This window comes from Lactuca serriola, chromosome 8 (genome assembly GCF_051521515.1).
Source record: "Lactuca serriola cultivar US96UC23 chromosome 8, Lser_US96UC23_V15, whole genome shotgun sequence".
In the NCBI taxonomy this organism is placed as follows: Eukaryota; Viridiplantae; Streptophyta; class Magnoliopsida; order Asterales; family Asteraceae; genus Lactuca; species Lactuca serriola.
This window is the reverse complement of record NC_136415.1, coordinates 287,044,080-287,059,531: the sequence shown is the minus strand read 5'-3', so window position 1 is coordinate 287,059,531 and position 15,452 is coordinate 287,044,080. Positions and strand designations below refer to the sequence as shown.

The window sequence follows — 15,452 nt, the reverse complement described above, 5'->3', positions numbered from 1 at the left end:
CCTTGATGAAGACACTTATATGGCACAACCATAAGTTTTTAGATAAAAGGTTTTTAGATGAATGGTGTGGAAAACCTGGTATGCATATTAAAGAAAAACATGTATTGATTAAAGCAATCACCAAGACAATAGTACTTGAAATTAAAAAACTACATGTAGAGGATATATACACGAGATGTGACATGGATAATTGTTTATATGTGAAAAAATTTGATTCCTCATAGATTATATTGTTATATGTTTATGACATATTACTGGTTGGATCATACGTAAGTAGCCATAGACAATGGTTTATCTATGTAGACAGTGTTGCTACTGATATACCATAACTGCTTTCCCTCTCTAAGATAGGTTTGTATTTTTCTCTTTTTATTTTTAAGTATCATGGGTTATAGAGAATGGTTTACCTAATTACTTATGTAATCTCTATATTTATCATCCCTAAAGCCACAAAGGTTTCCTAACACCACTTATATATTTTGACATGGACAAAACTACTCTTAAGATGTGAAAGCAAGTGATACATTATTTTTTATTGTTTTAGATAAAGGTGCAAAACAATTATATAACAAAAAAATCATTATCTCAATTATATTTAAATACATTATCTATTTAATAATTGTTAAATGAGCAAATTGCAATAAAGTCACTAAGTTAATCAAAAATTTCAATTTTGATACCGTATTTTTTTGTTCTCTCAATTAAGTCACTATATTTACAATTTTGTTACAATATCAACCAAATGATCAGTTCTCTTAGTAACCACTTTTCCTAAATTGCAATCAAGTCACTAAGTTTACCAAAAGTTTGATTATGACATTATATTTATAATTTTGTTGCAATACCAACCATTTGACCAATTACTATTGATCTAACAGGTTACCAAATAAGTGACATACCAGTATTGTGATGTGGAAGTCACGTCGGATCTTATGTGATAGGATTGAGTTTCAAATATAGTGTTTGCATTGAACTCAATTCCATATATCTTCTTCTCCTCTTCTCATTAAAGTATTTCTTCACAAATAGAGTCTAAAGGTTGATCTAGTGGTTCAAACTCACTTCAAATTCAGAGAAAATGGCATACTCACCTTTTCAGGAGATGTTATTGTGGTTTAGAATCTCGATTTCTACAAGTAAATGATGACTCATACAAGGTCGATCCAGGAGATGCTTAGTGAGTTTGAACCATTAAATCGACTTGTAGGGGTCTTCATTTACTTGTTGTCCAAATCGAGGTTCTAAACCACAATAGCATATCCTGAAAGGGTAACTACGCCCTTTTCACTGACTTGTAAGTGAGTTTTAACCATTGGACCGACTTTCAGACGCCATTTGTGAAGAAATAATCTGAAATGAAATGGAGAAGAAGATATGTGAAATTAGGTTCGATGCAAATTAAACCCATAATTTAAAACTCGGACCTATCACATATGATCCGACATGGTTTCCAAATCACAATATTGTCATGTCATTATTTTGGTAACCTATTGATGGTAACCGGTCAATTGTTGACATTGGAATAAAATTGTAAATATAATGACATAATTGAGAAAAACAAACGCGGTGTCAAAATGAATATTTTGGTAAATTTAGTGATTTTATTGCAATTCGAGAAAAAAAATAGTTATCAGGAGAATATGGAGAACCAGTCATTTGATTGATATTCCAACAAAATTGTAAATATAGTGACTTAATTGAGAAAAAAAAATACGGTGTCAAAATCGAAATTTTTAGTTAACTTAGTGACTTTATTGCGATTTATTCTTGTTAAATTGTATTTTTGTTGTGTTCTTTTAGGTTGTATTTGTTAACAAAATAACTAGTTGTTTGTCATTTGCAAAATCTATTTGTTAATTGTTACTTTTATTTTATTAATTGTTAGTTTAAGGGGAAAAAAAAAAATATTCCATATCAAGTTTATTTGTCATGTCCTTTTGTTTTGAATTTTTAGTTTCGTCCCTTAGTTCCAGTGCTTATCTTTCACCCGTGAGCAACCAACAGATATTTGGTATGAGCATAATCAAACATAAAAGCCAGAAATACATTCAAACTTTCCAATAATAGAAAATTTCAGCAAAACATAGGTTAAAGCCAAAAATACACATTTAGGAAGTGTATATAACATTTATACCTCCTCAACCGTTTTATTAGAAAATTATATTATATGGTTTTCATAATCATATATTATTATAAAAACTATATTTAACTTGTCATTGTATCAATCTATTTTGACACTTTTAGGCATCCACTAATATGGGGACATGGGATGGAGAAAGCAAAGGTATCAAGAGCAGAATTATTGGGAGGCAGCTCCCACAAAGCACATGTCCAAACACATATCAATTATCATCCACCAGTTGATTTGAGATAACCCTTCAGACATGAAAGCCCTACAATGCTCACTTATTAAGTCCATTTAAAAGAGGTTACTTTAGTAGATTTTTTATTGATCAATTTATAAGTTTTTATTCTTATTTAGATCAAAGTCCAACTCATTTATTAATATACCAAAAACCCGTAAATAACTAAAAATAAAATTAACAGTTTGGCTGATCTATAATATTTTTATATGGCATCTTTTCCCTGTTTACGTCCTTCCTTTAGCGCACGAAAGGGTTGTTTAAAAATAAACAAACTAAACCGAAAAAAAGATCAACCACAATTTTAATGGGAAAAATTCTATGCACGTTGTCCAAAATTAAGCAGAAAACTTTTAACATTTTTTTCTTTCATATTAGATCCTTGTGACCGGTTAGATTATGTCACCATTTTGTGTTCTATTTTGGTCACTAAAATTTTTAGTACGCCTAAAACCCCTACAAAAAAAAATATTTTTATACAATTTTACGTAGAGGTGTTATTCGATCGGATAATAAAATGCTAGAACTGAACTCATGTTAAAAATAAATAAAAAATATAAATAACAATGATGCATAAAAAATAAAAACAAATTTGAGGCGTATCCGTATTAGAAACAAAGTTGGCCCAAGATGAATGCAACATGAACAACGACCCAAACATTTGTCATCATCGTCTAATATGTTTTTTAAAGTATATTTCATATAATAATATTTAAAATATGTAAATTCCCTTATAGGTTTTTGGAAACAAGATCAAGGCAAATTTACATAAATGGTCCATGTTGACTTTTGAAAAATCTCAAGAATAAATTTGACGATGGAATCAAGATGCCAAGTATGGAGGAAATTGGGTACAAGATCAATAGTTCAATACAATCACTTAAAACACACACTACTGAGTACTGAGTGAGTACTAGGTAGAGGTGGCAAAAATTGACACAACACGAAATAAACGGGTTTGGATAAGATATTTCAATCCGTTTAAATAAATGGGTTGACACGACATGACACGGAAATTAAAGGGGTAAGGTTAGGGTTGAGAATTTCAACTCGAAAATGACCCGTTTATTTATATGCAAATTTTTTGAATTATTTAAATAAACTAGAAAGATACAAAACCAAAACCATAAGTAAAAGAAAACCTTCGAATTGAGTCGTTTTGTAATGTTGAAATGACTTAGCCGTCTAGATCAAGACTTAATTTCAGTTTTTCCATTCTTTCCCAAACTACCCGATCTCTTTCACCACTCTCACATCCTCGCGACCTTTTCATCCGCCTCCCCAACTCCCACTCTTTTAATTTTGTCATCTGAACTTGCTATGACTTCATCTATTCTGCCTCCAAACTATTAGTTTTTCCTCTCCGCCTACCCAACTCCTACTCTTTTAACATGCTCAATCTTTTAACCTCACATGACACGACATATTTCAAGATATAACCCTAACCCGAAACCCGACATGAACTCGACACGAAAATAAACGGGTTGACACAACACGACACATTAATTAAATGGGTCGAGTTAAGATCAAGCACTTTAAACCCGTTTAGTGTTTCGACACGACACGGTTGCCACCTCTAGTACTAGGTGGGATCTATAAGGGTGGAAAATGGGTAAAGTGAGTTTTTGAAATTTTTAAATGAGATTGTGAGCAAAATGCTATGGAGGCCAAGAGTATGTGGGTTGGGGGGTTCTTACGTAGTTTTCTTTTAATTCATATATTTGGTCCTTGTAGTTCATTATATAGTTTTCTTTTAATTCATATATTTGGTCCATGTAGTTCATTAATTGATAAAATATAAGAAAAGACAAAACAAGGGGTATTTTGGTCATTTTGCTCAGAGATCTCTAACAGAGTTAGACACAAAAACCGTGTAAAGGTTTGAAACCATAAAGACAAACAGTATAATGAAACACAAGGTTGTCCTGAACTTGAGACTTTTTGGAAACTATAGGGACCATTTATGCAATGTTGTCTATTATAAATGACAAAAGGAAAAATCAAACATTATATTATTATGTATAATAAAAAGCTAATGCGTTAGGAATAGCAAACTTTTTAGGTTTAGTATTTTGGTATGTTGCAGGTTTGGTCCCTATATAGAAAACAAATTAAAGAATATGTAAAAAAAAAAAAAAAACTCCTATAATTCATATAACTAACGATTTCCCAAAACAACGTACACTGAGTTTTATCCACATAAAGTTTTAGTTTTTGCATTTATATATAAAACAATCTGAGTCATTTCTTTGAATACAAGGAAAAAAAAGTCATTTAAGAGGCCATTATTTTTGTTTTTGCCATGAACCCAAAATATATTTGGACTGATACTGATTATAAATATCAAATACAGATAAAAAAAATTAATAATAATAATAAATTGTTTAATGGTTTTAAGGATTAACAATACAAACAAGTTCAATTCACACCATACCATACTTCTAGTTTTCTATGACATAACACAAAATTTAGGACTTCGAAAAAAAGGGTAAAAAGGTCAAATACCTAGAAATCAAATCAATACTCGGAGGGAGAGATGACATCATCGATTTTCAAGATCATCTTCACGACTTGTGTAGCAAGCAAGAGCTGTTGTTGCTTTCCAATTAGGGTTTCGAATACATTTTGCTCACGCATGTCGTTTGTGCCAGCATCATTGCAATCTATCCCACAACACGCGTTCTTCTCCTACCAGATATAATTTTAAATCATGTTATATAATTAATGAAAAAGACATAAATGCCCTCCCCATTAAGAAATGGTTTGTCCAGTTCAGTCAAAAAAAAAATTACCTTTATTTGCTGAGATTTGACTGCAGATAGTGTCTCAATGGGTTGCAGACCACTGTTCTCTGCAAGAGCCATGGGAACAGAATCCAAAGCATCTGCAAAAGCCCTCACAGCATACTGGCAATGGCGACAAAATAATTACAATTAAAAACTCCGTTTATTGAAACTATTTAAAAAAGAAATCAAATATATATATTTATATTTATATATTTATATACCTGCTCAACTCCTGGATATTTATCAGCAGCTGCTTCAACTGCAATTGAGCATGAAATTTCTGGTGCCCCACCACCATATACAATAGAGTTATTGCGGATGAGATTTCTTGCAACACATAATGCATCATGAATGCTGCGTTTTGTCTCCTCTATCATCATCTTGTTACCTAATTTATCTCAAAATTATGATTATCTATCCAATAACATTTTATCAGGAAAAAAATGATAAAGCTTTGAAGGTTAAACATAACCAATGAAAATACATGTTAACTTACCCCCACGAATAAATATGGTTACAGCCCTTGAATTAGCACAATGCTCAATATATAGCATCCGATCTTTTGTGGTGCCAAATGATTTCTCTCTAACCAAACCAGCCTGTCCATAAATTTAATAAAAAATTTAAAAAGTCATTTATTATGTTTTTTTCAGGATTACAACCAATGAAAATAGTAAATGAGAAGAAATTATACCTTGCCTAGCTTTTCTGCTGTTAATTCCTGAAACCTAGGGACAATTCTTCCACCTGTTGAAAATAAAGAATAAACACCAAAATCATATCAAAAGGGTAAAACAGACAATAATCAGTTGTTATGAGATAATTAGTAGACACAAACCAGTGGCTATTGCTATAAGCTCTAATTCAACACCACCAACCCATCTCACAGCAGGTAAGTTTCTGTGCATTAATAAGTGATTTGCTTCATCATCAAAACCCCATTGGCAAATTACCAATGTAGCCCCAACATCCTGTAGAAAAAATATATACATTGAGGCATGAGATTACAAAAAATAAAAAGTAGAATGAGGTGTCACCATACCTTGCATTGTTGAACCATGTCATCAAAGTATTTCCTTTCTTGCTCACGTAAAGTTTGAAACTTTTCAACTGTATCAATATCAACCTTATGCTTAGTCTTTGGCTTTGGAGGCTCAAAGGGGCAAGTCAAAATGGCAATTTTAGCATCCTCAATATGCTTTGGCATTTGAGGGTGACTCATATCTTTGTCAACAAGAATCCCATAAATAAGCTCTGTATCTTCCAATTTTCCACCAACTTTTCCCTCAATTTTAATCAGATCTAAGTTAACATCCTTCCTCTCTAAATCAGCAACTGCCATTACTGCCTTCACAGCAATCTCAGCCAAACTTCTTTTGCAACGGTTCACACTGAATTGAATTGAATCAGATATAAAAAAAAAACATGTAATCTTTTAAAAGATTGGAAAGAAAAATTGAGAAAAGCTTACATCTTGGAGGATAAGGTAGTCATGCAAGTTTGAACAAGGGGTTCTATATTTGTAGGATTGAACTCAAACTTGTGTGAGATTTGTTGCAAATGATCAACAGCAATCTTTGAAGCAATCTCATAGCCTTCTGCAACACGAATTGGATGAATACCACGTTCTATTAGTCGTTCAGCTTGTTCTAGAAGTGCTCCAGCCATAACAACAACTCCTGTTGTTCCATCACCAATCTCATAGTCTTGACTCCTTGAGAGTTCAACCATCAGTTTACCAATTTGATTGTCAACATCCATTTGCTCCAAGATTGTTGCACCATCATTTGCTGGAAAAAAAAATTAAAGTTAAATCTTGATAGCAATAAGCTATGCTGAATAAATTTAGGGAACTCAAATAGCAGCAAATGATTTCAACCAATTTTAATCGCTTATCACATCCTTCAAGTCATACCCATGATCAAATCAGAGTCAAATCCTTGAGATAGCTCTCACCATTGGGGAAAATAGTTAAGCTTCTCATATAAGCTTTAAAGGAGCTTTCAACATACTATGTAAAAGGATAGAAAAAACAATTTAGTGCACTGCAGACTGAACGCTGCCTTTACTATATTTTAACATGGGTGCTTGTATTTGTGCTTGATGTAATCAGCATTTTCTCCGAGAGAGTAAATAATAAACATATCAAAATTTGAAAGTACATGTTTGGCATACAAAGCCAATTTGTAGATCGCAGTGGAGGGATCAGATAACAAGTTACTAGTTCTATGTGGTCGTATGATCTGCTGTTCAATAAAATAAATCCCATCTAAGTAACCTTATACAGATCAAGTTTAGTTAAATCCGCAAATAATGATCTGGTCTTTCAAATTGCTTTGAAATAAGATCTCAAACTGCATTATAACAAAAATGTGTTCGATTATAACCTATAGTTCCTATAACACATTCTCTACCTACAGAAGATAGATTACATTCAATAAGTAAATCACGCATCGATTCATATTATTATACGTAAAAAAAAAAGGCAATATTCGATGCAGTGTTGGAGATCGTGGCGAAAACTAAGAATGGATTAAACCGGCAACATGAAACCACATAGAGAGAGAGAGAGAGAGAGAGATGGAGAGGCGAATATTTACTGATGGTGATGTCGCCGTCGGGGCTCTGGAGCATCTTGTCCATGCCTTTAGGACCAAGAGAAGTCCGGAGGATGCGAGCAACGGCGGTGCCGGCGGAAATGTTGGCTTTCTGAGCATCTAAACCTCTTAGCCTGCTCTTACTTTCTTGTTCCCTTAAGATTATGAAGGGCCGCCCATATTCGTCGAACGCCAACGCCATTTTTGTTGATCTTGCACTTGCTTAAGCTCTTAGATCGACATACAAATCAAAAATGGTTTGATCGAAAGCCACACACACGACAACGTTGAGAAGGTGGTTACCGAAGCTGCGAGTTCAAATGAGTGGTTATACCCTAAAAACCCTGGCCCAAGGGTTTGAGAGTTGCGACAAACCTCTCTCACTGATTCTCTGCTCCCGCTTATTTTTTCGGGTTTGACCCGGTTTTCATGTCGGGTCGATTAAAATTCTATCAAACAAAAATTAATATTTTATATTATTCACAAACTCAAATATCATATTCTTATTTTCAATTGAACTACTAAATGAAAACTAATTCAGACTGGTTTAATGTGATTCTATTATTTATTTATTTTTTCATTTGATTCTGGATTCCATTACAAAATAAATAAGACTTTAGATAAAGGATCTTAACTAGGATGGTCAAATGGTCCTATAAACATTTTTTTTATTTGTTCATTTCTAAAATTCCACAAATAGCTAATGTTTTAAATAGTTACGATAAATAGTATTTATAATAGTAATAATAACAAAAACATGATTTTTAATAAAACATTTTCAAAAAGTTGAAGAAAAAATTATACTAGTAATATTTTAGACGAATTTTAGACCATTAAGACTTTTTTGCTCAATAACATTTGATGACAATTTGTATTAAAGTTTTCAAAATCTGTCACCTTATAAGCCTGCAATCCAATACAAATATTTCACAAGGATCCCTATCAGAAAAACCATTGCTTCCTAAACCCCCAACAAAAAATACAAAAAAAAAAAAATCCAAAATTCACTTTTTTCATACATGAATTCAAGCCTCTAGAAATGTACACAACCACTATAACAGATTCTTGTATCAATCAATACATTCCCTTGAAAACAGGATTTGTTCTGCATATGCTTGCCCCATATTCTTCATATTCTGCTTTTGTATGACAAGCCTAATCCACACATAAATCAAATACACATTTCAGTAATTAACTAACATCAACATACATATAGATACCCACATAAATTAGTGTTTCAAATTTTCAATTGCTGATTAAAATAATAATAATTAAAAAAAATACCATGAAAAATTCCTGTGTTGATGCAAGTACAGAGCCTCCAAACCATACCGCATGTTTCTGGATAGGATGGCTCACTACATTAACTTCAACCGGTTGTGCCTGGAACCAAAATTAACATCAGTTTTTTTTTTTTTTTGTCACTAAAAATGAAATAAAATATATTTTATTGAAAATTATATGCTTACTTTCACTTCATTACTAAATTTCGCTTCTGATGCATGAACACGTGCACCCACAATCTTCTTTACCTCCCTTTGTAACCTTCTGTGGAAATCTTTAAACATGGTTGATCCTCCAGACAATACAATATTCTGAAATAAATCAAACCAAGGGTCACAAGTATTTTTACGGTTTTGCCCTTTTACAATTATAAAAATGTACCTTATAGAGGGCGCGTCTTGTGTCAATTGGTGCAGACTGAATACACTTGTCTATTACAACAGGTAAAGGAGTTGTAAAGCCTCTATTGTATATCTCTGGATTGAAGAAGACCTACACAAGGATTATTTTATAAATTATAAATTATAATACATACATCTTGACAAATTACTTTTCTACCCCTTCAAAATAAATAAAGGAAAGACAGACCTCAGGACCAAGGAATCGTTCATAGCCAATATCACATGAGTATGGTGCCCCTGTCTTTGGTTTAATGCCTTTCCATTGTTTAATGTATTTTGCTGGCTCTTTGTCATGCTTATTAAACTCCTGAACATTTAAAGAAAATAATATAAAGATATAATCATTCATTTAAACATATTACACAAAGCATATGACTACCTTGACAATGTCTGAACAAGTGTAGCAAAATGTTTCTTTAACTTTCCTTGCTACTTCAAGTGAATCTTCAGGTGGAATGTGCTCTCCTCTTTCCTAAATAAGATAATATCATGGAATCTTTCAACATTTTTTTCTCATAATCTTGATTTTGCAAGAATGATTAAGTGAAAATGAACATCAACATACCCTCATGAGTTGTTGGATGAAGTAAGTAACATCTTTTCCTGAAATAGGTATCGACTTAATACTGCTCCCAATAACATAACCTTCTGCAACAGGAACAACATGTGTAGCTCCATCTCCAACATCCACCACAACACCTGTCATCTCACACTAAGCAAAACCATATAATGATTTAAACATTACAAATTACCAAATAAACTCAAGAATCAAGATTAAAGATTAAAGATTAAAGATCCAAGAAACTAACCTTCTTTGTGGTGTATCCAGCAGCAAGAGCAAGAACAGGCTGAACTGCTATATAAAGCCCTGGAACATTGAATGTCTCAAACATAATCTCACCAGTGTATTCTCGAGTCTCGGGTGCAGTCAATGGGCTTTCAGTCAACAAAAAGTAATGATCCTCTGGATCACAACGCAAGTAATTGTATATACATTGTTGCCAAAATCGCTCCATTGCATCCCAATTTTCCACCTGTCCATGTTTGATTGGGTGAGTTAGATTGTAGATGCCACTAGATCTTGACTTTGACATGGCTTCTTCTCCTATGTGAAAATCAAGATCAGCCATCACTCCTGCACTGTGTTGAGTTAGCCAGCTGCTGCTTCCCTTGATTGAGCTTCGGGAAGGTTGGCTTACAAATGAGTCGTTAAGAGCAACTACTGTTGGAACGTTAAAGAAAGGCTCCACATTACCAGCAAATCCCATTTTCGTATACCTGTAATACCATTATAAGTTCAATTGTTAGGTCGGATTTTGTTGAGTAATTTTATCGAACAGGTGGTCTGCAAACTGTGAAAAGAGTACTAGTTTAGTAAACATTGTTGAAATGGTGGGGCAAAACGTGCTACAATCACTTGGTTGATAAGTCTTGGGTGAATATATATGAATCTTATTGGGGAATTTAAACAAACATGTGGGGCGCGTTGCAGAGATGTGAGTGAGTTAAATACCCGGTGCCATTGTCGATGACTACAGCAGGACGAGAGGTTGAAGGATCCATGATGCGAGCCAAAAGTAGAGAGAAATAATGATGTTCGTGGAGTGGTAATGGACCTGCAACTGAGATCCAAAGTGGGGTTTAAGGGAAGAACTGATCATGGTCGTTTGAGACGATGGATTAAAACTGTCGGCGTCGATTTCAACCCAAAGCAACTAGTCGGCAAACAATACTGGAGATGATCGATGTTCTTAATGGGTTTGAAAGCATCCATTTGATTGCATTGAAATTTATGATGAATGTGAAAGTTGTTTCACAAATTTCACCATCATTGCAATTGAATACAGACCCAGTGTCGTTTTCTCCGATCAAGATACTTACCTTTATGATGAAACAACAGAAACCTGTCAGTGATTCTTTCTCTATGTATGTGTTCTTGAATCTCGTGTGTAATGTTTCGAGATTGTAAACACCAAATATGGCAATCAGAGTTGAGTATGAAATTGGGCCGTTTGGTTTTGGTATCGCCACGCAACGTTGGATCCCAAATAACCAAAAGTATTCGTCACGGCTCTATTATGCTGATATATGCTATAATTGTATAACGAGTAAATCACAAAAATAGGATGGGTTGAAAGAATAAATAATTATTTTTCTACCTAATCGTAAGATTTTTGTGGTTACGTCGTTTTTGCAGGTGATTGTGTATGGCGTACGATCTTATGTTGGAATTAGACGGGATATTTTTGGCACCCTTGCCTTGGGCTCGATGTTGTTGCGACACAACTACTTTCTCTCGTTCGCTGATTAGCCCAATATTTTGTATAGCTTGGTTGGATCCTTGTTCGACTCTCTATTGTGGTGATGCACTACTAACTCCTTCTATCTGACTTCTAAGACATACTATTAGATATTTTTCCCAGGCGAGTTGCCACTATCTCCGGTTAGCCCATGTTCATCTCTCTCTCTCTCTCTCTCTCTCTCTCTCTATATATATATATATATATATATATATATATATATATATATATATATATCCAATCAGCAATCACCGTCTTCGCTAACACCTTAGTCATGGGAATCCTTTCGCGTTTGAAACAAGATCTCACCACCAACGTTGCCTCCAGATCTAGTTTTTATCGCCACCTCTGCATTCAGATCTAGCAGACGTTGCTAGCTCATGTTCATGATCTCCGTCGGCATAACATCTCTCATAAAACTATAGGGTAATGTTAGTATGTTAGCATTAAGGGTTTATGTCCAAACGATTAGGGTTTAGGTTAGGCTTGGGCCCTTATCTATCCCTTTTTATATGAGGTTTAAACATCTCTATCAATCAAGCAACTTATAATATTTACATTCCCTAAATTTTATAAAAGCGGCTTTTTTGCTTTATAACCTCTTTTGTAATCGTTATATCGTTATTGATTTTCTCTTTGCTACTTCTTTCTAAGGAATTCCTTACTTTTCCTTTGTTTTAAAAAATGGTAGACAACTAGGCAATTGATGTTGTTTCCTCAATGATGATTATGGAGGAACAATGATTGTGGAGAAGGATGAAGCAACAACATTAGATTTCCAATTTAGGGAGACTTATGGCATTTTTCCTTAACCTGACATTTGTATCACTTAAGACTCGTCTGGAAGGTAAGTATTTACATGAAATCTTTAGAGTATTGGCTTCATCTTCCCTTGAGTTATTTTTCTAATTGTTTTGGGGTTTTATAAAATATGCATTATTCGTCCAAACCAATACAATAGGAAAGTTACTTGTTTTGAGATGTTAAGTTGGAGTCTCAAAGTAGTGTTGATTTCCATCTATTTTGGTAATTTTATTACATATAAGTAAATGTGCATTGGTATATATTCTCCCCAATGGGTGAGGTTAAGATTACCAAATGTTTCCCTAATTTCATTAAGAAGTGGAAAGAACAATTATTTTTGGTTGATGAGACTTTGTTTGCACCAATGACTGATGTTTCAACAACTTCCATGATGATTAAAGATAAGAAGTTGGACCCTACCGTCCAGGATATAGTAGATAATTTAGATCATATTATGGATGGTACGAATGTAGAAGAGATTACACTGGCTTTGGTGGGCATGAGTCTAAAGTGTCGGGATAACAACAAGATGTGGATGTGTTTTTTGATGAACCCAAGTATGGCATTTTGTTTTTCTTGTGTTTATTTTTCTTTATTGGCTTTGTTGTATGAACACTTGCCTTAGTTAATATTTGCAGATTAGGAGATTCTTGTTGACTTAATGAAAATTGTGACCAAGAACTATTTTAAGGATTATCTTTTAGATCGCAAAATATCCTTGTTTTTTGACACCCCTCACCTCCCCCCCCCCCCCCCCCCAATTATCACTTCCAACCCTTTTTCACTCATTGAAAATATATGTATCCGAATGAAGTAATTTTTACCATCAGACATTGCATCAACAAAAAAAAATTACAGCTAAACATGGATTTTTGGTCTTCTTATCTCCTCACCATATGACTATAGCTTGACATAGTTATTTACAATTGCTCCTTCAATTAGAGTGAAAGCATATTTCTTGGCTCTCTTATAATGAATCGTACTCATTTCAATGCCAAATGTGTTTTCACCTCCTCTATAAGTAGTCTAACACTCAATGTCTGATTGTTTACAAATTCTTGAGTGAAATGGCTTCATATCCATCTATAAGTGAAAATTGATCCAAATTTGAAATTCCTAGCATTATGCTTGATTATAAGAGACTTGATCTGGAAAGAATGATCACCACTCATCCATGTCCCCTCCAAAGCCTAAAATTATTGTTTCCATTGTAACACTTCACTAATAGCTTTCTGCTACCATTTTTTCATAGAACATAATTGATACCCACTTGCAACTTCATAATTCCATAGCATGACTTTCACTTGTTTAGGATTCTCAAACCTCATACCTAACACATGTTGTTGCTCCTTATAGTGTTGGTCTTCATTGAAAATATTTCGCAAATTAGCAGTAACATCATCATCTTCAGCTTCATTCTGAATTATGCTAGCATCAACAGGTTCATCTTGACCTACATTCTCACCCATCTCACAATCTTGCCCTCAAGCTTCGTTTAGAGGTATAAAGCTCTGAATTGTTGGTTATTTCATTAGATCTTTCTAGATGTGGAGTTTTGTGCTTATTAGCTGTGACAACCCAAGTTGTACCGTTACATTTCCCCGTTACCGTTAACGGAATATTCCAATTTATAAAAGTTCCGTTAATTAGAGGTCGTCAATTAAATAAACATTTCAATTGTTTATGTTTAATATGCCGTTAAGTCGTGATAAAAGGAAATAAAAACACATAACACACATTTCCATTTAATTGGAAAAAGTTAGTTTTTATTATTACGACCACTAAATCGGGTGCGACCAAAAGCCCCGTATAACGGCAGTATTGGGTAAAATTCCACTGAGCTCCAACTCCCACCCATATATAAAGGGGAGTAAACTCCATTTGGAGCTTTTCCACCCTCTCTCTCTCTAGACTCGTTTTCGACCCGAATCCGCAACCAAACGCTTCCAAATCGTAAGTCCGCTTACCCTAGCTTACTCTAAACATTATGATTCGTGTTTATAGCTTAGAATTGGACCATTTAAGCTGTTGAAAAGGAGTTCACGGCCTAAGCTCCTCCTTAGGCCGTAAACACCTAAAATAAGGCCAAAATGACCCCAAAATGTCCCTAAAGGCTTGGAAATAAATCAAGGGACTTGCCTAGGAGTGTTTAAACATTAAATCACATGGTTTTAGGGGGTAAAAGAGAGTTTACGGCCCAGGCATATGCCAAGGCCGTAAACACCTCTTAAACATGTCTAAAAGCCCCAAAAACACTCCCAAACCACCCTTAGGCTTAATACATGAATTAGGGGCTTGCTATTTTGGGTTTAAATCATTTAAACACAAGGAAATATGGGGTAACATGGAGTTTACGGCCCAGACAAGTGCCTAGGCCGTAAACACCCCTAAACATGGAAAAATGATAGTAAATGTCCCCTAAATGGCCTTATACTTTCACTAGAAAATGCTAGTGTCACACCCCAAAACCGGAACGACGGAAACGTTCTGGGGTGGATGACGTCATGTCAAGTATCACAACACATGCATTATAGTAATCAAAGTACAACAAAATATTGCATTAATAGTAATAGTTTTACAAGGTTACATTACAATACATCGAAGTAATACAAGTGAATATAATAAATACAATGTGGTACTAAGCTATCTTCATCAACAGCTCTTGGGATGTACCTGTTCTAATGCTAACCTGAGAATACAAGTTATTTGAAAAGCGAGTATCAGCATTTTTACAAATGCTGGTGAGTTCATAAGTATTTAGTGACTTTTATTCAAATAACTTTATAAAGAAGTAGTTAAGTGTTTAATGTGTATTAGAGTTCTTTCCAGAAAATCCTATATTTTCTTTAATAAAGCAGCCTTCTACCAACGCTGGTCAGTGTTATGTGGTAAAAAGTCATTTTCCCTAAATTGCTAT

The 15,452-nt window shown here is 34.0% G+C and overlaps 2 protein-coding genes across 2 annotated transcripts; both read right to left on the bottom strand.

Moving 5' to 3' along the window:
* Window positions 1-4,717: 4,717 nt before the first annotated feature.
* LOC145069120 (T-complex protein 1 subunit epsilon-like) lies at window positions 4,718-8,095 on the bottom strand. Its single transcript, XM_079016089.1, has 9 exons — window positions 7,750-8,095; window positions 6,621-6,939; window positions 6,192-6,540; window positions 5,988-6,120; window positions 5,844-5,896; window positions 5,646-5,748; window positions 5,371-5,537; window positions 5,156-5,269; window positions 4,718-5,051 (listed from the first exon to the last, which is right to left on the bottom strand). The coding sequence occupies exons 1-9, from the start codon at window positions 7,946-7,948 to the stop codon at window positions 4,881-4,883; spliced, it is 1,608 nt and encodes a 535-aa protein (XP_078872215.1). The 5' UTR covers window positions 7,949-8,095; the 3' UTR covers window positions 4,718-4,880.
* Window positions 8,096-8,603: 508 nt separating this feature from the next.
* Window positions 8,604-11,497, bottom strand: LOC145070130 (actin-related protein 3-like). Its single transcript, XM_079017076.1, has 9 exons — window positions 10,945-11,497; window positions 10,241-10,709; window positions 9,997-10,143; window positions 9,811-9,903; window positions 9,619-9,738; window positions 9,412-9,522; window positions 9,216-9,341; window positions 9,031-9,129; window positions 8,604-8,901 (listed from the first exon to the last, which is right to left on the bottom strand). The coding sequence occupies exons 1-9, from the start codon at window positions 10,992-10,994 to the stop codon at window positions 8,821-8,823; spliced, it is 1,296 nt and encodes a 431-aa protein (XP_078873202.1). The 5' UTR covers window positions 10,995-11,497; the 3' UTR covers window positions 8,604-8,820.
* Window positions 11,498-15,452: the final 3,955 nt, after the last annotated feature.

What these genes read in the sequence shown, in the direction of transcription:
- LOC145070130 (XM_079017076.1), bottom strand. Translation starts at nt 10,994, where the DNA reads ATGGATCCTTCAACCTCTCGTCCTGCTGTAGTCATCGACAATGGCACC. An exon ending in GTCATCGACAATGGCACCGG is followed by an intron (nt 10,710 to 10,944) that starts GTATTTAACTCA and finishes ATGGTATTACAG; the next exon opens with GTATACGAAAATGGGATTTG. An exon ending in AATTTAGTAATGAAGTGAAA is followed by an intron (nt 9,130 to 9,215) that starts GTAAGCATATAA and finishes TTTTGGTTCCAG; the next exon opens with GCACAACCGGTTGAAGTTAA.
- LOC145069120 (XM_079016089.1), bottom strand. Translation starts at nt 7,948, where the DNA reads ATGGCGTTGGCGTTCGACGAATATGGGCGGCCCTTCATAATCTTAAGG. An exon ending in CAGCAGAAAAGCTAGGCAAG is followed by an intron (nt 5,749 to 5,843) that starts GTATAATTTCTT and finishes ATTTATGGACAG; the next exon opens with GCTGGTTTGGTTAGAGAGAA. An exon ending in TCAAATCTCAGCAAATAAAG is followed by an intron (nt 5,052 to 5,155) that starts GTAATTTTTTTT and finishes TATATCTGGTAG; the next exon opens with GAGAAGAACGCGTGTTGTGG.